The sequence below is a fragment of the Scyliorhinus torazame genome, chromosome 20 (genome assembly GCF_047496885.1).
Source record: "Scyliorhinus torazame isolate Kashiwa2021f chromosome 20, sScyTor2.1, whole genome shotgun sequence".
In the NCBI taxonomy this organism is placed as follows: Eukaryota; Metazoa; Chordata; class Chondrichthyes; order Carcharhiniformes; family Scyliorhinidae; genus Scyliorhinus; species Scyliorhinus torazame.
In genome coordinates, this window is record NC_092726.1 from 15,106,238 (window position 1) to 15,131,546 (window position 25,309).

At 49.5% G+C, this 25,309-nt stretch overlaps 1 protein-coding gene across 4 annotated transcripts in view; it reads left to right on the forward strand.

Moving 5' to 3' along the window:
* Positions 1–24,825, forward strand: part of LOC140396900 (glycerol-3-phosphate acyltransferase 1, mitochondrial-like) — a 79,933-nt gene extending 55,108 nt beyond the window's left edge. For 2 of the 4 annotated variants that reach the window (XM_072485749.1, XM_072485750.1), the window contains 6 exons: positions 1,905–1,982; positions 20,577–20,708; positions 21,364–21,484; positions 22,038–22,097; positions 23,546–23,601; positions 24,274–24,825. In XM_072485749.1, coding sequence (XP_072341850.1) covers positions 1,905–1,982; positions 20,577–20,708; positions 21,364–21,484; positions 22,038–22,097; positions 23,546–23,601; positions 24,274–24,387 — 561 coding nt within the window. In that variant the 3' untranslated portion in view covers positions 24,388–24,825. Of the gene's footprint in view, positions 1–1,904; positions 2,033–20,576; positions 20,709–21,363; positions 21,485–22,037; positions 22,098–23,545; positions 23,602–24,273 lie in introns of those variants that run through there. The other 2 variants (XM_072485751.1, XM_072485752.1) reach the window with 2 other exon arrangements.
* The last annotated feature ends 484 nt before the right edge of the window (positions 24,826–25,309 follow it).

The window sequence follows — 25,309 nt, forward strand, 5'->3', positions numbered from 1 at the left end:
AAAGATGACCCACATGTAAATCAAAGGAAAAGTAGCTGACATGAATTTCTAAAGGGACATTTGTGCGTGACAGAGTTTAACATGTAGATGCAGTTAATTTAGTGTTATTTTCAGAAGGACTTTGACCAAATATCACATGAAGGATTCCTAGAGATTATTAAGGGTTATGGAATTAGGTGGAAATGGCAAGTAGGTTAAAAATTGCTCAGATGGGACAAAAAAATAGAAATCATGACAGTATTTTGAATGGTTAGAAGTGGCATCGTTCAGCTATGGAGCCATTTCTGTTCACTCTATGTCAATAATTTGTTGATAGCTTTGTGGTGTTAAAATCTGCAGTTAGTACCAAAATAGGCAAAGTTGATTCTTTCGACCTCAGAGAAGTCTTGGTCTCTCAGTTTTCGGAAGAATTTTTAAGGGAAATAATACGGATTGAATAGGATGCTGCTTGATGTAAGAAACTAAAATCTGAAGAAGAATGTGAAAGATTGGATATTTTCTTATCAGAACAATGCATATTATACATGAAATTGCTTAAAATTGTGAAAGGGAAGGATAGTTGAATGATTATGGAATCTGAGGGATGAAGAAGGAGGGGGCATAATTAAATCTAAGATTAGAACAGGGCAGTGGAAATTAATTTACTGGTTATAACATGGTTGTGGAAGTCATTTCCACGATAGTTGCTGAGGCAGGGACGATATCAGTCGCACAATAGAGCAAAAGAGATATGGGAATGTGGTGAATAAATGTGATGAAACGTATTGTGCGATGGACAGCCACAAATGGCCCAATTCTGTGTTGTAACTCCACGTATTTCTTTGCTTAATATATATTCTTTGTAGGCGATGGGTTCAGTCAACAGGGTTAGAAGTTCAGGTTGAACACCGTTTAGAAGTTACCAGAGCAAAATATTGCAGCCAGTAGTTATCATAGAGTCAAAGGACTCTTGGATTCAAAGAGGTGACTCAGTCTTGTGGTGAGATGGCAGAAGAACCATGAATTCCTCCAGTTAAGCATTGAGAAGGTAGAAGCCATCATCTTCAGCCCCTGCATAAACTACTTACTATTGCCAGCAATTCCATATTCCCACTGAGTCACAGTCTCAGATTGGTCACAATCTTGGTCTCTGAGTTGATTATGAGCTAAGCTTCTGTTCCGATGCCCTCTCCATCAAAAAGGCTGCCTGTTTCTATCCCCATAACATTACCCTTTTTTGCTCTGCTGCAGCCCATCTGCTGCTGAAAGTATTATCCATATCTTTGTCATTATCGGACTTGACTATTCCAATGTTCTCTGGGTGGCATTGGCCTCTCGGCTTCATCAGCTTGAACTCAACCAATGGTTTGCTAGCTGTACCACACCACCCCCTGCACACCTGTAACACATTTGTCTTTGCAAACCTATGTTGCCCCCAACTCCAAAATTTTAAAATTCAAATCCACATGTTTAGATCATTTCACGGCCTAATTATTTCCTATCCTAAACCATCAACGGCACAACTCTTTGCAAACTGCATTTTTCCCAACTCTGTCCTCTTGCACATCTCCAACTCCTCTCGGGCCACGATTAATGGCCATGCCTTCTGCAGTTTCAAAAATTCTGGAATTCCCTCCCTGAACGTCTCTGCAAATCTTTCTCCTTAGCTCCCTTAAACATCTGCACTTAGACACTCCTTTTAATCTGTCTTTCTTTGGCTAGGCATGCACATTTTGTTTGATACTTATACAAAGCACCTTGAGACCTTTTTCAATGTTAATGCACAATATGAATTCAGTTTGTGGGGCATGTGTAGAAGTTCTACTAAAAATACAATGGGCTTATGAGGCGCAAGGATCTTATCCAGTTTCTCAATTCTCCATTAAAATATTTATTTTCAATTGTTTTGCTTGAATTCATTGCAGCCCTGCCAATCGGTGTACCAGTTTGCACAGGAAGCGGTGGACAAGTTGATGTATTGTGAGATTCTCATCATGGAGGAGGTGAGAGCACTTTTCTGGTGCTGGTGCTGACAGGAGAACAGATAGTGGCAGTAAGTCTTTTGTTTGGGGTGATCATTGGATATTTGGATTCTGTTGTGGTATACAGCAATATAAAGAGCTTCCTGAAGTGGTCCAGATAACCATCTTTAACTCCGGGTAGTCCACTGATATTTATACGTGGCAGGGCAGTTGAGGAAATGGTTCATAAAGCACATAGGATCTTGGACTTTATGAAATATGGGCACAGAGTACAAAAGCAAGGAAGTTATGATAAACCTATTTAAACAGCCTCAATTGGAGTATTGTGTCCAGTTTTGGACACCACATATCAAGAAGTAAGTGGTTACATGAGAGAGGTGCAGCAAGATTCTTGAGAATGGTTCTTTCAGGAGAAACTTCAACGATGTGGATGGATTGGAGAATATGGGGCTGTTCTTGAAGGAGAGAAGGTTGAGAGGAGATCTTCTGGAGGTGTTCAAAATCATGAGCTTTCTAGACAAATCGATCGGAAGAAATTGCCATTGACCCCAGGATCGAGAACATGAGGTCACTCCAGAAGTAGCAATAATAACACTTGGAAATGCATCAAGTGGTGAAGATCTGGGCCGGGATTCTCTGAAAACGCGGCTAAGTGTTGACGCCGGCGTAAACACCGGACTGTTCCACGCTGGCGTCAATGGGCATCTTGGCCGAGCTATTCTGTAGCCCACAGGGGGCCAGCACGGCGTTGGGAGTGCTCTGTGCTGCTCCAGCTGCCGTACGCGGTCCTGTACTGCTCGCATGCGGCGGCCTTTTTTGCACCAACCCCCGCGCAGCATCGCGGAGCCACACAGCGGGTCAGCATGGAAGAAGATAGGCCTCCCCGATCAGTAGCCCCCGATCGCGGACCTGTCTGTCGTGCCCATCCCCACCCCGGAGTCTGATCCCCGCCCCCACACCATGACGGCCAGCGCGGCCGCGGGTCCGAGCACCCACCGGGTGGAACCATGCGGGAACCACGGCAGCGGAACTCGGCGTGAACTCGGCCGGTCAACCGCCGCGGGGGCCTCTTTCAACGGGCCCCAACAGACGCCGCGTCAACCACGCGCGGCTGGGACACTGGCGATGTGGGTGGTCTTGCAGAAGCTGGCACATACATGAGGGGAAAACAGCCTCCTCTGCTGTAACTATCTATGATTCCATGATTTTCTACATTAATAAGATGCTGCACTTAAAAACGCTGGATGTGAAGTACTTCAGATGTTCGAGTTCAATTATCTGTCTTCCATTTTGGCATTCATTAATAGTAGCCAACCGAGAGAGGGGACTGGCACTGGAGGGACTTTGTATGTGGAGTCTTGTCCATTATGAGAGAGATTGAATTTGGGGATGTGAATCAACTTTATCAGGACTGGGGACTTCCAGTTGCGGCGATGACCAGCTAAGCCGCACGTTTCGGCGGCTCCAGCTCGAACGGACCTTCGGGCTCTTTTAAGAGCCCCAACGGGGAATTTTTTCGGGACAAAACCCGGTGTGGGGTGAGACAACAGGGTCGTCCCGTCCCCCCCCCCCCCCCCCCCAACAAAAAAGAAAAATATCGGCAGCAGCGGCCAGATGGCGAAGAATCCTCGAGGACAGGGGCAGAAGAAAAAAGGAGCAAGATGGCGGCGGAGAGAGCCCAGGCGACATGGGGGCCGGATCAAGACGAATTTTTGAGACGGTGTGTGGAGCTGCTTAAGAAGGAGGTGCTGGCCCCGATGCTACAGGCAATTGAGGGGCTTAAGGAGGCACAAAAGACCCAGGAGATGGAGCTCCGCGTGGTGGAGCAGAAGGTGACGGACAACGAAGACGAGATCCTGGGCCTGACGGTCAAAATGCAGACGCACGAGGCGCTCCACAAAATGTGCATTGAAAGGATTGAAGTCCTAGAAAACAGATCACGGAGAAAGAACCTTCGGATCCTGGGTCTCCCCGAGGGAGTGGAAGGAGCGGACGGCGGGGCTTACGTGAGCACGATGCTACGCTCGCTAATGGGAGCTGAGGCCCCCTCGGGCCCCTTGGAAGTGGAAGGGGCTCATCGGGTCCCTGCGAGGAGACCAAAGGCGGGAGAACCACCTAGGGCGACGATCGTGCGATTTCATCACTTCAATGACAGAGAGGTGGTTCTGAGATGGGCCAAAAAGGTACGAAGTAGTAGATGGGAGAATGCGGTGGTACGGGTGTACCAGGATTGGAGTGCGGAGGTGGCGAGAAGGTGGGCGAGTTTTAATCAAGCCAAGGAGGTGCTACACAAGAAGGTGAAGTTCGGGATGCTGCAGCCGGCGCGCACTGTGGGTCACGCACCAGGAGAGGCATCACGACTTCGAAACGGCGGAAGAAGCATGGACCTTCATTAAAAACGAGAAACTGGATCAGAACTGAGGGACTGATGTTAGAGGGGAAATGACAATGCCGATGTATATAGAGATGTAAATTGTGGAGGGGGGGACACTAAGAAATGTGGGCGCCGGTGGGGGGGGGAGAAGAGACATAAGCGGGGGATGGGGAATGGGAGTGGGGCGGCAGAGGGAGCTGCGCCACAAGGGGCGGGACAACTATGGAGAACACGGGGCTTACTGTTCTTGTTCCCGTGCCAGAAAGATGATGGCGGGAAGATAGGCGCAAGGTAGATGGGAGTTCCCCACACGGGGGGGTCAAGGAGTGAGCGGGAGAAGCCGGGGTCAGTTGAAGTCAGCTGACTTTCGGAAGCAATATGGGGGGAGCAATCATGCTAGATGGGGATCAACAGCGGGGGGGTGGGGGGGGGAATAACTGGGTTGCTGCTGCAGAAATCAAAGAGGAACTGGTAAAAGTAAGGGTGGTCGGGGCGGGAATGCGCCGCCTGGGGAACGGGTGGGTTCGCGGAACCGGGACGTGGGACTGGCCTAGAGAGGGTGATGGCTAGTCGACACGGGAGGGGGGCACGTAGCCCCCCAGTTCGGCTGATCACGTGGAACGTGAGAGGGCTAAATGGGCCAATTAAAAAGGCCCGAGTGTTTGCGCACTTGAAAGGACTGAGGGCAAACGTGGCTATGCTTCAGGAGACGCACCTGAAGGTGGCGGACCAAGTTAGGTTAAGGAAAGGATGGGAGGGACAGCTGTTCCACTCAGGGCTGGATGCAAAGAACAGAGGGGTGGCCATAATGTTGGGGAAACGGGTGTCATTCGAAGCTAGGAACATTGTCGCAGACAGTGGAGGCAGATATGTGATGGTGAGTGGAAGACTGGAGGGAACGGAGGTCGTGTTGGTTAACGTATATGCCCCGAATTGGGATGATGCGGGATTCATGAAGCGGATGCTGGGACGTATCCCGGACCTGGAGGTAGGAAACCTGATCATGGGGGGGGAACTTCAACACCGTGTTGGACCCAGGGTTAGATAGATCTAGATCTAGGACCGGAAGAAGGCCGGCAGCGGCCAAGGTGCTTAGGGGGTTTATGGACCAAATGGAGTGGATCCATGGCGATTTGTTAGGCCGAAGGCCAAAGAGTTCTCCTCCTTCTCCCATGTTCACAAGGTGTATTCCCGGATAGATTTCTTTGTTTTGGGAAGGTCACTGATCTCGAGGGTGGAAGGAACTGAGTATTCAGCCATAGCTGTTTCAGATCATGCCCCACACTGGGTGGGCCTGCAACTAGGAGAGGAGCGGGAGCAGCGTTCACTCTGGCGACTGGATGTGGGATTACTGGCGGATGAGGGAGTCTGCGGAAGGGTGCGGGGATGTATCGAAAGATACCTGGAGGCCAATGACGACGGGGAGGTCCGAGTGGGAGTAGTATGGGAAGCACTAAAGGCGGTGGTCAGAGGAGAGCTGATCTCCATCAGGGCCCACAAGGGGAAAATGGAGGCCAAGGAAAGGGAAAGACTACTGTGGGAGATTTTGAGGGTAGATAAAGAATACGCGGAGGCCCCGGAGGAAGGGCTAAACAGGGAGAGGCGACGACTCCAGACGGAGTTCGACCTGTTGACCACAAGGAGGGCGGAGGCACAGTGGAGGAAGGCACAGGGGATGAGATATGAATATGGGGAAAAGGCGAGTCGCCTGTTGGCCCATCAGCTGCGAAAGAGGACAGCAGCGAGGGAGATAGGGGGAATTAGGGATGAAAAGGGAGCTACGGTGCGGAGAGCAGGGAAGATAAACGAGGTGTTCTAAGACCTTTTACGAGAGACTTTATAGGTCCCAACCCCCCGAGGGAAAAGAGGAGATGCGGCAGTTTTTGGACCAATTAAGGTTCTCGAGGGTGGAGGAGCAGGAGGTGGAAGGCCTGGGGGCGCCGATTGGGGTGGACGAGGATACCAAGGGGCTGGGGAACATGCAGGCAGGGAAGGCCCCGGGACCAGATGGGTTCCCGGTGGAATTTTATAGAAAATATGTGGACTTGTTGGCCCCGCTGCTGGTAAGGACCTTTAACGAGGCCAGAGAAGGGGGGACCCGACCCCCGACAATGTCGGAGGCGACGATATCGCTAATCTTGAAGCGGGATAAAGATCTGCTGCAGTGCGGGTCCTATAGGCCTATCTCACTGCTAAATGTGGACGCCAAGTTGCTAGCAAAGGTGCTGGCAACAAGGATAGAGGATTGTGTCCCGGGGGTGGTGCACGAAGACCAGACAGGGTTCGTAAAGGGGAGACAACTAAATGTCAACGTGCGACGGCTATTAGGGGTGATAATGATGCCCCCAGCAGAGGGGGAGGCAGAGATAGTGGCAGCAATGGATGCAGAGAAGGCATTTGATAGGGTGGAGTGGGAGTATCTATGGGAGGTGCTGAGGAGGTTCGGGTTCGGGGACGGGTTTGTCAGCTGGGTTAAACTCCTCTATGGGGCCCCAACGGCAAGTGTGGTCACAGGTCGGCAAAGGTCGGAGTATTTTCGACTATACAGGGGAACAAGACAGGGATGCCAGTTGTCCCCATTACTGTTCGCGTTGGCAATTGAACCACTGGCCATAGCGCTGAGAGACTCCAGAAAATGGAGAGGGGTGATTGGAGGGGGAGAGGAACACCGAGTGTCACTCTACGCGGATGACCTACTGCTGTATGTGACGGACCCAGTGGGGGGGATGACAGAGGTCATGCAGATATTGAGGGAGTTTGGAGATTTCTCGGGATATAGGCTTAACATGGGAAAGAGTGAGCTTTTTGTGATACACCCTGGGGACCAGAGTAGAGGGATAGATGGCCTACCGCTAAGGAGAGTGGAAAGAAACTTCCGATACCTGGGGATTCAGATAGCCAGGAGCTGGGGAACCTTACACAGACTCAATCTGACACGACTGGTGGAACAAATGAAGAGGATTTCAAAAGGTGGGACATGCAGCCGCTGTCACTGGTGGGCAGAGTGCAGGCAATTAAGATGATGGTCCTCCTGAGGTTCCTATTTGTGTTCCAATGTCTCCCTATACTGATCACTGAGGCCTTAAAAAATATAGATAGGAGCATCACGAGCTTCGTGTGGGCAGGGAAGGTCCCGAGGGTAAGGAGGGGGTTCCTACAACGTAGCAGAGACAGAGGGGGACTGGCGTTGCCGAATTTGGGCGACTACTACTGGGCCGCCAATGTGGCGATGATTCGTAAATGGATGATAGAGGGAGAGGGAGCGGCGTGGAAAAGGTTGGAGATGAAGTCCTGCAAAGGGACGAGTTTGAAAGCGCTGGTGACGGCGCCACTACCGCTCTCACCAAAACAATTTATCACAAACCCAGTGGTGGCGGCAACATTAAGTATCTGGGGGCAATGGAGGCGACAGAGGGGTGTGCTGGGAGCCTCGGTGTGGTCCCCGATCAGGAACAACCATCGGTTTGCCCCAGCGAGGCTGGACGGAGGATTCCAGAGCTGGCACCGGGTAGGAATCAGGAGAGTGGGAGATTTATTTATAGACGGGACGTTTGCGAGCTTGGGAGCGCTTGAGGAAAAGTATAAGCTGCCCCGGGGAAATTTCTTTAGATATATGCATGTGAGAGCGTTCACGAAAAAACTGGTGAGGGAATTTCCGCTGCTCCCGACACAAGGGATCCAGGACAGGGTGCTTTCGGGGGTGTGGGTCGGGGAGGGCAAAGTGTCAGAGATATACGGGGAGATGAGAGAAGAGGGGAGGAGTTGGTGGGCGAACTGAAGGGAAAATGGGAAGAAGAGCTCAGGGAGGAGATAGAGGAGGGTTTGTGGGCTGATGCCCTAAGCAGGGTAAATTCCTCTTCCTCGTGTGCCAGGCGTAGCCTGATCCAATTTAAGATGCTGCATAGAGCACACATAACGGGAGCAAGGTTGAGCAGGTTCTTCGGAGTCGAGGACAAGTGTGGGAGGCGCGGGGGAAGCCCGGCGAACCACACACATATGTTTTGGTTGTGCCCGGCATTGGAGGGGAATGACGGGAGTGATCTCGAAGGTGGTGAAGGCCCGGGTCAAAACAGGCTGGGGGTTAGCTTTATTTGGAGTTGCGGATGAGCCGGGAGTGCAGGAGGCGAAAGAGACCGATGTCGTGGCCTTTGCGTCCCTAGTAGCCCGGCGTAGGATTTTACTCATGTGGAAGGAAGCGAAACCCCCCGGACTGGAGGCCTGGATAAACGATATGGCGGGGTTCATAAAACTGGAGCAGATGAAGTTTGCGCTGAGAGGATCGGCTCAATGGTCCACCAGGCGGTGGCAACCGTTCCTCGACTACCTAGCGGAACTTTAGAGGGAAGATAGATGACCAGCAGCAGCAACCCGGGGGGGGGGAGGGGGGGGAGGGAGGGGGGGTAAATTTTTGGAGGGGGCGGGGGGGAGTATTACTTCGTGTTATTTGGTTAGTTTACCATGTTAGTTACACAATGTTATATTGCAGTTATCATGTTACTTGTATTTTTATTTCTTTGATTTGTAAGGGAAAAAATTGTGTTTGAAAACTTTAATAAAATATATTAAAAAAAAAAAAAACGTTATCAGGACTGAATCCAAACCCATGTCTGAAATATGGGTGAAATTCTCCGCCGCATGACGCTGCAAACGGGAACCGCGATCTGGTGGAGAATTGGGCATCCAGCCAAAATTGAGGGTCCATGCTATTGTCAATTCGGGTGCCATACATTGGTCCCTCGTGTGGTAGTCTGTATAGAGGTATTACGGTACCTGATAATGCTGGAACACCATTGGTAGACACCATTGGTAGATATTGTATGTTTCCTATTGGTCAAGCTGTATGGTAGCTCCGTCCTGCAAGGCGGGGTATAAGAGCCTGTGCTGCCCCAGCAGCCTTCATTCTGTACCTGAGCTGCTGGGAGAAACATCAAGCTTATTAAAGCCTTCAGTTGGACTACAACCTCGCTTTAGTGGTCCTTTATCGTGCATTAATTTAATAAGCTAGATTTAAAAGGATGGAGCACGGAATCAAGCCGGAGTGTCTGCAACTCAGCCCCCACCCGGCAAACTCAGCAGCAATCTTCAAGCACTGGCTGGCGTGTTTTAAAGGATATCTCGGAACGGCCGAAAACACACCCACGGGAGAACAGAAAATGCAAGTCCTGCACTCGAGGGTGAGCCCGGAAATTTACACCCTCATCGAGGACACGGAAGACTTCGATGCAGCAATAGAGCTGCTAAAAGGACATTATATTCGCCCGGTAAACCAGGTCTACGCCCGACATCTGCTAGCAACAAGGCGACAAATCCCTGGGGAATCGCTGGAAGAATTCTACCGTGCGCTCCTGGCGTTGGGGAGAAACTGCAGCTGCCCGCAAGTTTCGGCGAGCGACCACACAGAACTCTTGATCCGGGACGCTTTCGTGGCAGGTATGCTGTCCTCCCAAATCGGCCAGCGATTGGTGGAAAAAGCCACCCTAGGCCTCAAGGAGATATGGGCCCTTGCAGGCTCCCTGGATGTGGCCTCCATAAACCCCCACGCTTACGTTCCCGACCGCGCGGCAGCCCCCTGGGCAGCGTGGAACCCCTCCGCAGCCGACCCCGAGACATCTCCCATCCCCCCACAAGCTTGTGCTGCAAGGCGGCCTGACAACCCCGGGGGGGCCCGCTGCTACTTCTGCGTGCAGGCCAAGCACCCCCGGCAGCGCTGCCCGGCACGCGCATCCACCTGCAAGGGATGCGGTAAAAAGGGCCACTTCGTGGCGGTATGTCAGGCCTGTGCGGTCTCCGGCGGCGAATGCGGACCGCCACCACAAACCTCTCCACGGTCCCCGTGCGGCCAGCGGGCGCCGCCATCTTTCTACTCCAGGACCACATGCGGCCCCCGGGCGCCGCCATCTTGTTCCGCGGACGCCACGTTCGATGGATGGGCGCCGCCATTTTGTGCACCCCCAGCCATGTGCGACCAATGGGAGCCGCCATCTTGGATGGACTCCCAGGACCCCAGCTCGGCTGACCGCACACCGCCTGAAGAGAACACTCAACTGCTGAGATTAGCCTCGGTGACCCTGGATCAGTCCCGGCCTCGGAACACTCTCAACTGCTACAACAACAGTATTAATCAACGGGCATGAGACGTCCTGCTTAATCGACCCTGGGAGCATGGAGAGCTTCATACACCCCGACACTGTAAGGCGCTGTTCTCTCCTTGTCCACCCCGTTAATCAAAAAATCTCCCTGGCCTCTGGTTCCCACTCAATAGAGTTTAAAGGGAGTTTAAAAATTACCGGCTTCCCCACATCTGCACGGCCACACTCCTAGGTTTAGACTTCCAGTGTCATCTCCAAAGTCTAACTTTCAAATTTGGCGGCCCTATACCCCCCTTCCCTGTCTGCGGCCTCGCGACCCTCAAGGTCGATCTGCCTTCCCTGTTTGCGAACCTCACCCCGGATTGCAAACCCGTCGCCACCAGGAGCAGACGGTACAGTGCCCAGGATCGGATCTTTATTGGGTCAGAGGTCCAAAGGCTACCGAGGGAAGGAGTCACTGAAGCTAGCAACAGTCCCTGGAGAGCTCAAGTAGTGGTGGTAAAGACCGGGGAGAAGAATAGGATGGTCATCGACTACAGTCAGACCATCAACCGGTTTACGCAGCTGGACGTGTAACCTCTCCCCCGCATATCCGACCTGGTAAACAGGATTGTGCATTACAAGGTCTTCTCCACGGTGGATCTTAAGTCCGCCTACCACCAGCTCCCCATCTGCATTAGTGACCGCATATACACTGCCTTCGAGACAGATGGGCGGCTCTATCACTTCTTAAGGGTTCCCTTCGGTGTTACCAATGGGGTCTCGGTCTTCCAGCGCGTAATGGACCGAATGGTTGACCGGTACGGTTTACGGGCAACATTCCTGTATCTCGATAATGTCACCATCTGCGGCCACGACCAGCAGGACCATGACACCAACCGCCGAATATTCCTCCAGACCACAAAGATCCTTAACCTTACAGACAACAAGGACAAATGCGTATTTAGCACCGACCGCCTAGCCATGCTCGGCTACGTAGTGCGAAATGGTGTTATAGGCCCCGACCCTGAACGCATGCACCCCCTTATGGAGTTCCCCCTCCCTCACTGCTCCAAGGCCCTGAAGCGCTGCCTCAGGGTTTTCCTCTTACTATGCCCAGTGGGTCCCCAACTATGCGGACAAGACCCGTCTCCTGATCCATCCACAGCTTTTCCCCTGTCGATAGAGGCCCGCCCGGCCTTCAGCCGCATCAAAGCAGACATTGCAAAGGCCACTATGTATGCCATTGACGATTCCCTCCCCTTCCAGGTCGAGAGCGACACGTCTGAAGTTGCTCTGGCGGCCACCCTCAACCAAGCAGGCAGACCCATGGCCTTCTTCTCACGTACCCACCATACTTACGAAATCCGCCACTCCTCAGTCGAAAAGGAGGCCCAGGCCATAGTAAAAGCTGTGCGACATTGGAGGCATTAGCTGGCCGGCAGGAGATTCACTCTCCTCACTGACCAACGGTCGGTTGCATTCATGTTCGATAATGCACAGCGGGGCAAGATAAAAAACGATAAGATAGTGTGGTGGAGGATCGAACTCTCCACCTACAACTACGAGATCTTGTAACGTCCTGGGAAGCTAAACGAGCCTCCTGATGCCCTGTACCGCGGCACATGTGCCAACGCACAAGTGGACCTCCTCCGAGCACTCCACGAGGACCTCTGCCATCCGGGGGTAACTCGCCTTTTCCACTTTATCAAGACCCGCAACCTGCCCTACTCCATCGAGGAGGTCAGGACAACCTCCAGGGACTGCCAAACCTGCGCGGAGTGCAAACCGCACTTCTACCGGCCAGAGAAAGCGCACCTGATAAAGGCTTCCTGTCCCTTTGAACGCCTCAGCATGGACTTCAAAGGCGGCCCCCTCCCTTCCACCGACTGCAACACGTACTTCCTGAACGTGATTGATGAGTACTCCCGGTTCCCATTCGTCATCCCCTGCCCCGACATGACCGCAACCACCGTCGTCAAGGCCCTCCATAGCATCTTTGCACTGTTCGGGTTCCCCGCTTACATACATAGTGATAGGGGGTCCTCCTTTATGAGCGACGAACTGCGTCAATTCCTGCTCAGCAAGGGCATCGCCTAGAGCAGGACGACCAGTTACAACCCCCGGGGTCACGGACAGGTAGAGAGGGAGAATGGAATGGTCTGGCCCTACGGTCCAGGAATCTCCCAGTCTCACGCTGGCAGGAAGTCCTCCCGGATGCCCTCCACTCCATCCGGTCACTGCTTTGTACCGCAACCAACCAAACACCTCACGAACATCTTGTCTTCCCCAGGAAGTCCTCCTCTGGGAGGACCTGGCTGGCAGCTCCTGGACCCATCCTGCTCCGAAAACACGTGCAGGCGCACAAGTCGGATCCGTTGGTCGAAAGGGTCCATCTTCTCCACGCTAACCCCCAGTACGCCTAGGTGGCGTACCCCGACGGCCGACGAGATACGGCCTCCCTACGAGACCTGGCGCCCACCGGAGCCCTACGCACACCCCAGCCACCAGTCCCACCCTCCCTCCCACCTGTGCACCTTACAGGAAGCTCGGTCCTTCTGCCGGCCCCGTCTAGGCCCCCCCACCCACCGACGCACCCCGCAGACGCTCCCTTCCCAGGTCAACCATTTTCCCCACCGGCGCCGTCTAGGGGTGTCGAAGCTGCCACAGAGATCGAGGCCACGCTCCCGGAGTCACAGACGCACAAGACTCCACCGGAGTCACCACCGAAGCTTCGACGATCACAGAGGATGACCAGGGCCTCCGATCGACTGATTGCTTCATTTTAAAGTGTATAGTTAGTTATGAATCATAAATGGTAAATAGTAAATAGAATTGTAAATAGTTACAAAATGCTCGATGGAGGTATTACGGTACCTCCATAACTATAATTAGTTACCACGTTACCATGTTGTAATATCAGGCCACCACCCCCGCCGGACTTTTTTTAACGGGGTGAATGTGGTCGTCTGTGTAGAGGTATTACGGTACCTGGTTATACTGGAGCACCATTGGTAGATATTGTATGTTTCCTATTGGTCAAGCTGTATGGTAGCTCCGCCCTGCAAGGTGGGGTATAAGAGCCCGTGCCACCCCAGCAGCCTTAATTCTGTACCTGAGCTGCTGGGGGAAACATCTAGCTTATTAAAGCCTCTAGTTGGACTACAACCTCGCTTTAGTGGTCATTGATCGTGCATCACAAGGTTTGCACCCTGCGCCGGCAGCGACATGCAAAACCAGTATGTGCATGCATTCGAATGTGATTAGCGTGTCTGACACACTACGCTCTGGACCACCGCGATGACCCGCTGCTCTTGGGTGGAAGTCACAGGGTAAGATTTACTACAGGTATTTACAAATGGGAATTGGGTGCCATGGCTGTTGAGGGGGTTGGGGGAGAGAAGGTAAGCAAAGTTCGAAAAATTGGTAAAAATTACTCTTGCTGCCAGGGCCAGGGAGGAATAGCGGGGAGCAGCTTGGTGACAGCTCCGAGGCTTGAAGTGTCCCCCTTGGGATTGGTGTGGTTTGGCACAGGCTGCCATTGCTGCAGTATTTTTTTTAAACGCACCCATTTGGTACAAGTTATAGGCCCCTGGTTGCTCTCACTGATGACTGCTCACTGTATCCTGTGGAAGTTCACGGAGCCTCTGATCATTTGGAAGCCCACCTGGGCCACCCTTCGGGAAACCCTCAGACCCCAGCTGACCCATCAATGGACTGGGCGTGGCCAAGCCCAATCTGGCCCATCAGATGCTGGCACACCTCAGTACTCTCAGAAGCGCAATCCCACTGCAGGGGAATAGCAGAGTTCACCCCAAACAAAGGACACATGCAACATGGCCTTTGGCAGCCTCCCAGGCACACTGCCCCCTCAGAGCAGAGGCCACACCAGTGTATCAACTAGCCCACTCCGCAGAACCACCAGCTGTCTCTAAGTCCTGCCTGCTCATTGAGCCCCCACTCTCATCCATCCTGCCCCGGACACAATCTGTGTCGCGCCCAGGACCCAGATCACACTGCAGCTACGCTCTCAGCAGACGCTCATTTATCTGCCACCACGCCCCCCCCCCCCCCCCCAAATCTGTAGGACCTGCCCCCACACAAGTCTCCAGCATGGAGGCGATTGGTGGCACACGGTGACCGTTTCCTGGCGGGATAACACACGGCCCACCCAAAGAGGACACCCGCAGTAGACATCACTGGGGAAACGCCGAACACAGAGCCGATCACGGACACGGGTTGTGGAAGTCACCTTGTGACCCGAGATGCCTTTGGTGCCTGGACCTGGATGTTTCCGGCTGACGTTAGAGTGTCACATGTGACGAGGTGCCACTGTTCTGCCCGCTGCCCATCAGATGCGTCAGTGTTATTTGGGGGAATTGCAAAGCGCTCTGGTGTTCCATACTACTCCTGTAGCAGAAGACACAGGAATGGACCCCAACACTTCCTCCTCCCTTGAGGTGCTCGATGGCCCCGAGCTACTTCATGGGATAGAGGTGAGGCCGGAGGCTCCACTAGCTCTGCCAGTCCTGGAGGTCCGCCCTCGTCTCAACCAGGGTCTCTATGCTCTCTACCATGGAGCACTTAGATTGGGCCACGTCCTTCAGCGAGTGAATCATATCCTTCGCTGTCTCGGTCATGTCCCTCTGTGACTGGCCCAGGTAGTCAGCGCCTGACCAATGCTCTTGACACACTGAGTCATGACCCGATGTGACTGTTCCAAGCTCTGAACTGCCACAGCAATGTCCATGTGGGGCTGGTACATGGTTGCCTTTGACTGGGACCCCCTCCTCTGTTCTGGGCCTTAGATATCGACTGCACAGTGCACTACAAGCCTTGGACTAGTATGGCAAGGGGGTGGGTACCGGAGCAATAGGTCAGAAGGTGAAAAGATTATGGAGGGACTAGGAAATGTGGCTCTGAGGGAGAGCAGACAGGGAGATGTTGCTCAAAACAGTGGGACTGGTGGCCTGAAGTTCATATGTTTTAATGCAAGAAGCATTAAGCAAAAAGCAAAAGGAGGCATTTGTCAGGGCTAGAAGGCTGGGAATAGACGAAGCCTGTGTGAAATATAAGGAAAGTAGGAAGGAACTTAAGCAAGGAGTCAGGAGGGCTAAAACGGGTCACAAAAAGTCATTGGCAAATAGGGCTAAGGAAAATCCCAAGTCCTTTTACACGTACATAAAAAGCAAGAGGGTGCCAGGGAAAGGGTTGGCCCACTGAAGGATATATGTGGAGCCAGAGGAAATGGGCGAGGTACTAAATGAATACTTTGCGTCAGTATTCACCAAAGTGAAGGAGTTGGTGGATGTTGAGTCTGAAGAAGGGTGTGTAGATAGCCTGGGTCATATTGAGATCCAAAAAGACGAGGTGTTGGGCATCTTGAAAAATATTAAGGTGGGCCTGATGGGATCTACCCCAGGATACTGAAGGAGGCACGAGAGAAATTTGCTGAGGCCTTGACTGAGGCCCCTTGCTGGGGCAGCACGGTAGCATTGTGGATAGCACAATTGCTTCACAGCTCCAGGGTCCCAGGTTCGATTCCGGCTTGGGTCACTGTCTGTGCGGAGTCTGCACATCCTCCCGGTGTGTGCGTGGGTTTCCTCCGGGTGCTCCGGTTTCCTCCCACAGTCCAAAGATGTGCAGGTTAGCTGGATTGGCCATGATAAATTTCCCTTAGTGTCCAAAATTGCCCATAGTGTTGGGTGGGGTTGCTGGGTTGTGGGGATAGGGTGGAGGTGTGGACCTTGGGTAGGTTGCTCTTTCCAAGAGCCGGTGCAGACTCGATGGGCCGAATGGCCTCCTTCTGCACTGTAAATTCTATGGAATCTATGACAGAAATCTTTCGATCCTCACTGTCTTCAGGTGATGTCCCGGAGGACTGGAGAACAGTCAATGTTCCTTTGTTTAAGGGTGGCAAGGATAATCCAGGGAACTACAGGCCGGTGAGCCTTACATAAGTTGTAGGGAAATTACTGGAGAGAATTCTTCGAGACAGGATCTACTCCCATTTGGAAGCAAATGGACGTATTAGCGAGAGGCAGCACGGTTTTGTGAAGGGGAGGACGTGTCTCACTAACTTGATAGAGTTTTTCAAGGAGGTCACAAAGATGATTGATGCAGGTGGGGCAGCGGATGTTGTCTATATGGACTTCAGTAAGGCCATTGACAAGGTCCCTCATGGCAGACTGGTACAAAAGGTGAAATCACACGGGATCAGAGGTGAGCTGGGAAAATGGATACTGAACTGGCTAGGTCATAGAAGGCAGAGTAGCAGCAATGGATTGGAGGGCTGTGACCAGTGGTGTTCCGCAGAGTTCAGTGCAAGGACCTTTGCTGTTCGGAGTATATATAAATGATTTGGAGGAAAATGTAACTGGTCTGATTAGTAAATTTGCGGACGACACAAAGGTTGGTGGAATTGCAGATAGCGATGAGGACTGTCAGAGGATAAAGCAGAATTTAGATTGTTTGGAGGCGTGGGCGGAGCGATGGCAGATGGAGTTTAATCCGGACAAATGTGAGGTAATGCATTTTGGAAGGTCTAATACAGGTAGGGAATATACAGTGAATGGTAGAACCCTCAAGAGTATTGACAGTCAGAGAGATCTAGGTGTACAGGTCCACAGGTCAATGAAAGGGGCAACACAGATGGAGAAGGTAGTCAAGAAGGTATACGGCATGTTTGCCTTCATTGGCCGGGGCATTGAGTATAAGAATTGGCAAGTCATGTTGCAGCTGCATAGAACCTTAGTTAGGTCACACTTGGAGTATACTGTTCAATTCAAGTCGCCACACTACCAGAAGGATGTGGAGGCTTTAGAGAGGGTGTAGAAGAGATTTACCAGAATGTTGCCTGTTATGGAGGCCATTAGCTAGGAGGAGAGGTTGAATAAACTTGGTTTGTTCTCACTGGAACGAAGAAGGTTGAGGGGCGACCTGATAGAGGTCTACAAAATTATGAGGAGCAGAGACAGAATGGACAGTCAGAGACTTTTCCCAGGGTAGAGGGGTCAATTCCGGCATAGGTTGAAGGTGCGAGGGGCAAGTTTTTTTACGCAGAGGGTAGTGGGTGCCTGGAAGTCGCTGCCGGAGGAGGTGGTGAAAGCAGGGACGACACTGACGTTTAAGGGGCATCTTGACAAATACATGATATAGGATGGGAATAGAGGGATACGAACCTCGGAAGCGTAGAAGATTTTAGTTTAGACTGGTAGCATGGTCGGCGTAGGCTTGGAGGGCCAAAGGGCCTGTTCCTGTGCTGTACTTTTCTTTGTTCTTGTTCTTGACCCAAGGCTCCCACAGTGGATGCCACTCGTTCAGTGGTGACCTCGGAATTATGCATTATTGGCACAATCTCCTGCACCTGAAGGAGGTTGGACTCCTCCAGCTGCACATGCAGGTGCTTAAAAGTTGCTGACACCCCATCCTGTCGATCTTGGCTCTGTGCTTGCAACTCCTTCAGTGGTGGGGTCATACTTTCCAGAAGCGCGATACCTGTCTGGACGACAGCTGTTTACTGGGATCAGGCAGCCCACTGATTGTCCGCTCCCTTGGGAGTTCCCATCTCCACCAGATGTGATGCAGCATGTGTGATGTGCGCACCAGAAGGTGACCCAGCAGCCTCCTCGCTAAAATGTCCCACCAAGGGGGTGCGATGATGGAGGGTGCACTGCTGAGAGGTCGGTGTCTTTTTCGGACTGGTTCTCCGGTGTATGCTGCAAATGTGGCTTGGGGCGAGATACACCAGAGGAGATGAAATGGTCTGATGGTGATCCTATAATACAAAAGGAAAGACATATGGTGAGATCTTGGGAAGTAGTAGTCTGGGGGGAGTGGGGTGACTCACTTGCTATAGGGACATCATTTTGCATTAGGGACACACTTTGTTGTCACCTGCCGACCTTCACTCTCAGCCCTCTCCTGCACTTCCCCGGATAATTTCATTGCCCTCTGATCGGCGGGCGTGAGAGCCCTGAAGTCTGGGATGCCCCCTCCGGTCTTCTCCTGCTCTCTTCTGTTATGGGCCGCTGTTTTCTGGGGATACACAAAGGACATGGTGAGATGCATCGAGGTGAGTTACATGGGCGGTCTGTGGCTGATGGCATGTGTGTGCAAGGACAATACAGTTGTTGGGCTGATGCAGGGTGGGATGCAAAGGAGATGCAAGCAGGTGGGTTTTGATTGGTATCTATGTGAGTGGGGTTATGATGCGAGGAGTGAGGGACAGGAATGATGCCAGAGGAAGAGAAACCCAAGCTGCTCTAAGCAGGTCATTCATCTTCTTTTGACACTGTGTGCCAGACCGCCTGGTGAGGCTCACAGCACTGACTGCCTTGGCCACATCTACCCAGATCCGGTTGATGACTGTGGGACACAGTTCCACCCGAGGGAAGACTGTGTCCCGCCTCTTCTCCACCGCATCCAACATGGTGAAGTGTGGTGCTGCTCTTCTCTGGGCCACCTTCTTGGCTGGAATAAGAATGTGAGTGGAGTGGAGTGCTTACAGGCAGCTCCAGCTTGTCAAGCTCGCATGCGCCAATTCCAGCCCCAGTGAATCTGACGCCGAGGGGAATGAGAATTGCTCCAGATTAACGTAGGCAGAGTGCTGGCCCATTAGCATGTCCTGAATTGCTCCACAAATTGTGGCCTCAGTGGGCACAGTACGGGAACAAGACCCACGCTCAATTCCGGCATTAACACTTAGTCTTCCAAACGGTGAATCTCGCCCAACATCTCATTCATGCAGACAGAAGCCATTGGCTATTCTTTTGGAAAGTGGATCAGACGATTGAAACAACAGTATTATTGTAGATCCTACAGCCTTTTTAAAATTAGTGAAGGTAGTCTGTCACGATTGTCTAACATCATGGACCGTAAACATGACGGTCACTAATTTATCCAATAGGGACTTCAGGAGGAATATGGTTACTCAGTGGTTAGATTGTGGAATTCATTACCACAAGAAGTAGCTGGGGCAAATCGCATAGAAGCAGAAAGCTAGACAAACAAATAGAATGTTACGCTGATAAAGTGAGATGATTTCTAGTCGAAGGAGGCACTTGAGCATAACCTTGGTATGAACCAGTTGGGCTAAAGGCTTGTGCTGAAAATGCTATTGAACACCTTTTTGTATGTAATATCAAATTGGCTCATCTGATGCTTTGATAATGAAGCATTGTGTCCAGTGTGGAATGAGTTCTCCAGATCAGATGGCCCCGCATTATTTTCTTGGTGTGTGCTGAATAGCTGAACTCATTGCTACACTGACCCAAGCATCCTTGATCTTCATAAAGATCAGGGTTGAGGCTGCTGGAGACTCGTGTATTCCCAGAGGGAAAGGGATGAGGATTTTATTTTTAAATTATTTTCATTGAATGTGTACCTTGCTGGCTAGGCTAGCATTTATTGCCCATCATAACTTGCTCTTGAGTAAATGGTGGTGAGCTGCCGGCTTGAATGGCTGCAGTCCATGTGATATAGGTACACCCAAAATGTGATTCGGGAGGGAGTTCCAGAATTTTGACCTGGCAACGGTGAAGCAATGGTGATATACTTCAAAGTCAAGATGGTGTGTGCTTGAAGGTGAACATCTAGGTTGAGGTGTTCCCATGCATCTGCTGCACTTGTCTTTCTTGGTGGTAGAGGTTGCAGGTTTGAACGGTGCTATCAAGGAGCCTTGGTCTGTTGATGTGATCACTTCCTACAGAGATATTTTTGTAAGGGCCACGAAGAATCCAGCGCGAGTTTTAAGGATACAAAGTAATAACATTTATTTACCATAACATATATACATAACAGTAGCAGTAACTTCCCTTGCTACATACTCCTTCCTGCTGGTTCCTGAACTGGCCAGCTTTATTTATACTAGGAGTTTACTCGTGGTTTCTCCGCCCCCCTCATTGGGGAAGCTCATACTCCCACAGGATTGTGGGATAGTCATTAGTCCCCAGCCAATGGTAAGTAGGCAGGTTATGACAGATATGATACCTGGACTCTCACTTGACTGACCCCTGAGGCAAGCTTCTTCACTCTGTACTTTGCAACTTTATTCAAACTGACTAGCAGTTTAGAAACAGGAGAGAGATTTTGACTGGTGCACATTTATTTGGCAGTCACGGTAATGTGTCTGAACAAGTGGTTTGAAATTTCTGCTTTTTCTCCACTTGGTAGAATGAGAACAAACAGCCAGCATGTGACACATGGCAGAAGCGGTTCGCCAAGGAGCTAACATGGAAGGTGATGGATGATTTTGATGATTCCGAAAGTGACACTGATGAAACAGTTTGGAAATGTCATTTCAAGGTATACTGACTCATTGAAAAGTCTAGCTTCCACTATTACCGTTTAATGCTAGCTCTTCCACTATTACCTTTTTAATACTAGCTCCAAAAGGGTTTAATACTGCGCAGCATATTCATTGACACAACTATGACACTCAGACAGTTAGTTCTGTTCCGAATGATTCATTATTCAAGTATTCAAGTAATCAAGTTGTGGACAGCTTCAGTTCGCCAAAATTGTAGAATGATGTGAAGCATCCAAGATGTTGTTTGATAATATTGATAAAGCTGCACTTGATGTGCAAGGATACTGAATGAAAATACATCACGAAAAACATGTAAACCTTCAATGAAGCCAAAATACTGCAGATGTTGGATATTTGAAATTAAAAACAGCAAGTCCTTGAAACATTCAGCAGAGTTTTAATAAAGTCATATTGGACTCAATATGAACGATTTCTCTCTGGACGGATTCTGCCAGACTTGCTGAGATTTTCCAGCACTTTGCTGTTTTGTAAACCTTCACCTAGGTACGTCTTGCTTTTGGTTTGTTGTGCACAATGGGACATCAATAAATTCATGAGTAGTACAGAACATTGCATGTTTTGGCCTTTTGTTACTTTTTGTATTACTCACATTTGATCGCGGAGCCTGATGTGTCGTCATCTTATTTCCAGCTCGGCCGAACCAGGGAAAGCCACACATTTTTCCTTTTTCTCTGTAGTCTGCTGCAGCCTGTGTTGAAGGCATATGAGACCGCAGCGAGTTTACTGCACAGATTTGACTTACCAATACAAGGTACTGTTAGTGTGATTGTTGAACCATCATGATCAGGTAATGAATAAGATAAAGGTGTTCAGAACTTGAGTGGAAATCTGTGTGTTTCATAGAATACTGTACTCTTTGATTGGGTCAACCCGTCCAAGGTGGTGGAGTGGCAAGCAGGCTACTCTACCTCTTTTGTATTTATTTTTTATTATTTTGGAATGTCGCCAATGGTTTTGTGTATTTTGGGCATTGAATTGGGATCTGTGGAAATGCCCTCTTCGGATCTGAGAGTTGGACCTTTTGTTTTCTTTCTTCATATTAACAGTCAGCTTAGTGCTGTGCCCATTGGGTAAATCTGAAAGTGAAGGTATGAAACCCATCGAGGCTGAGTAAGTGAACCTCACTCTCTTTTCTGGACATAGCTTGTTTAATGCACCTTTCAAAGATATGTTTTGAAGAAATGTTCTGTGAAACTTTCTCCCACCATCTGAACTGAGATATATAGAAAATAATAGACTCCTTCTGACAAGATTTACTGACAGAAGGTACAAAGCTCATGCATCTTACATGCTTTTTCTTACAGAGCCACAGTGTGTGCTGAAGATGTTTCAGCTTTTGCAAGCACAGGTTGAGGAGCAGCATGGTGAGTCAGTTGATGGAACATGATTTCAATCAAATTGCTCAAATAACATAGCAGAGACACAGGAAAGAATGAATACCAGTTCAGTCATCATGGACTATGGATGAGAAAAAAATAGAATTGCTCTCAATGTCTGGTGGTGTTGGGAGCTTCCTATTGCTAGAGTTTCAGATGTGGGGTAGTATCCATTGAACAACTCTACTCAGATCCAGGATTCAAAAGTGTTTTGGAATTCTGTTGTCCCTGTGTTTTAAGACCACTTTCTTTTTAGATTTTTCATCTGTTAGTGGAGGAAAAAGCCTGAAGCATTTGTAACCATCTTCATCCAGAAGCACTGAGTGGGCAATCCATCTTGTCCTCCTCCATAGGTCCCTATTATAGATGGCAGCAGTCTTCAGTGAATTTGATTGGATTGGATTGGATTTGTTTATTGTCACGTGTACCGAGGTACAGTGAAAAGTATTTTTCTGCGAGCAGCTCAACAGATCATTAAGTACATGAGAAGAAAAGGGAATAAAAGAAAATACATAATCGGGCAACACAACATATACAATGTAACTACATAAGCACTGGCATCGGATGAAGCATACAGGGTGTAGTGTTAATGAGGTCAGTCCATAAGAAAGTCATTTAGGAGTCTGGTGACACTGGGGAAGAAGCTGTTTTTGAGTCTGTTCGTTCGTGTTCTCAGACTTCTGTATCCTGCCCGATGGAAGAAGTTAGAAGAGTGAGTAAGCCGGGTGGGAGGGATCTTTGATTATACTGCCCGCTTTCCCCAGGCAGCGGGAGGTGTAGATGGAGTCAATGGATGGGAGGCAGGTTCGTGTGATGGACTGGGCGGTGTTCACAACTCTGAAGTTTCTTGCGGTCCTGGGCCGAGCAGTTGCCATACCAGGCTGTGATGCAGCCCGATAGGATGCTTTCTATGGTGCATCTGTAAAAGTTGGTAAGAGTCAATGTGGACATGCCGAATTTCCTTAGTTTCCTGAGGAAGTATAGGCGCTGTTTTGCTTTCTTGGTGGTAGCGTCGAAGTGGGTTGCACTCCCACTTGGTAATCTTTCAAACCTGTGATGTCTTATTACCTCGACGAACAAGGGCAGGAGACACCTGTGAGCACCAGCAAGTTGCCTCCAAATCACGTAGCATTCTGACCTGGAACTATCTTACTGTTCCTTTACTGTTGCTGGGTCATAAACCTGGATCCCCCCACACAGCAGCTCTGTGCGTGTACTTACACAAAGATAGACACCAGGGGTCATGAAAGTGGCTCCTACCACTTGTTCAAGGGCAATTTGGTGTGGGCAATATATGTTGGCCGTGTCAAGTGACAGCCGCATACCAAGAATATATTTTTAGATTTTACACCGGCATATTTTTGAGAATACAAGTTTGATTTTGAATGCATGGATCAATGGGACTTGAGCTGCTAACCTCTTTTAAAATTTTTCAGAAAGTGCCACGCTCTGCCTTGCGAACAGTGCCGTAAAGACCTTCAGGGAGTTAGGAGTAAGTGGAATTCTTACCATTTGCGACTTTTATAATTTTTTTGAGACCACGTTTATTCAGCAAACAGCGAAACCCGAGGGATTTAATCCTCTTTATGCAAAGTTATATAATTTTTAGGGAAATTGTGCTGGAGGTTCCTACTTCTATGCTCAACACAGTTTTCATCATGGTAGTGTATGGGAACACTCATCAATTCAAAATGGAATTGGATGAGTTTCAGTGCTCCGTGGGGCTGAACAACAAACCAGTGCTGAATGTCTGCATATTCATGCAGAATTAATAGCTGCACAGCTAAGGTACTGGAGGTCACCTTTCATGTGAACCATGTCCAGTAGTAGTTGCTGCTGATATGGCTGGCTGAGGGAAGAGAAGACATTGTAGTACTCACTGATAGATCAGTGCCAGGTGACATGGAAAGATGGATGTTTTACAATTTAAGCTTTCTTTGATGTACCATTAGTCAGAAATAGTACGGTGTTTGTACCATTCGTCAAAAATAATTTGGTTAGAATGTAAATGTTAAGTTATTAATGCTGTAGTTTCTGTCTTTTTCATTGATCTTACCTTTTTTCAGAACACCTGTTTCCCAGTCCTTGACATATTATGGAGTAGTGATGTTTATGAGTAATTACCAAGGAAGCAGTAATACAAACCGTCTCCTTTCACTTGTAGGTTTTCAAAGATCAGCCCGGAGTGAAGGGGCCCATGCTGAAACTCAGTGAAACTTTTCAGCAACCTGATAATTTACTGAAGCTCCAGCAGTACATTCAACAATTCTCATGTTGAAAGCACAGATTGGTAAACAGTTCTCCTTTTTAGTTCTGTTCATCCAGTTTACATCTGGATTTATTGCTTTGACTCTGAGAGGCCGAGATCCAACTTAGATTGGATTGAACTTCCACATGCTTTCTGATCTAGGCTGCTCCCTTCTTGATTCATGGATGTGGTTTTTCACCCTGCAGCTTGAATGGCTGGGCATCAAAGTGAGTTACAAACTGGAATCATGGTTGTGGTAGTAAGCCCTTTCCTTAACTTTCATGAGGAAATTCTTGAAGTTTATGTCTAACTTGGGCAAAAAAAATAATTTTTTTTCAGTTTAAGTGGAAAAATCAGAAGACATTTTGTTCTGAATTCAGTCATTATTTTGTTTTTTTGTGTATTGATTATGTGGATTTTGTAACCTTGTGCTGCTTCTGTGGTTTTAATAAAATTAGGTGAGTAAGACTGATTTCAGTGTCTGACTTGAATGGAAATATTGAAGTTGAAAGCTCAGCTATGTTGTTCTTGGCTTTCTGCTGAGTTTTTAGTTCTTGAAAATTGCGACCTTTGAATCAAGGTGACGGGAATCAGTGCACCGTGTTACAGGCGCCTGGTCATTCCTCAACAAAGGTTAAGATACTGAACCAGACGAGTGATGTTTTTAAGTTTTAAGACTGCAGAAAAGATAGATTCATTCCAGGAGCGATAACATAAGAAATGATTATTTTATAAACCAAGCTTTATTAAAACAAAAAAAAAAAATGTAAAATTTTACTTCACAGTTCCAACACTCAACATTAAAATACAGCTCTCATTCCACTTACACATCTTGGCAAAGCAGCACTTTAATTTAGGAAGCAATCTTTCCTCTGTTAGGACATCTCAAAATCTTTTTTCAAAGCTTTCTCTGGCAACTTCCATGACCTGTTCCATGGCTGCTTATATCTTT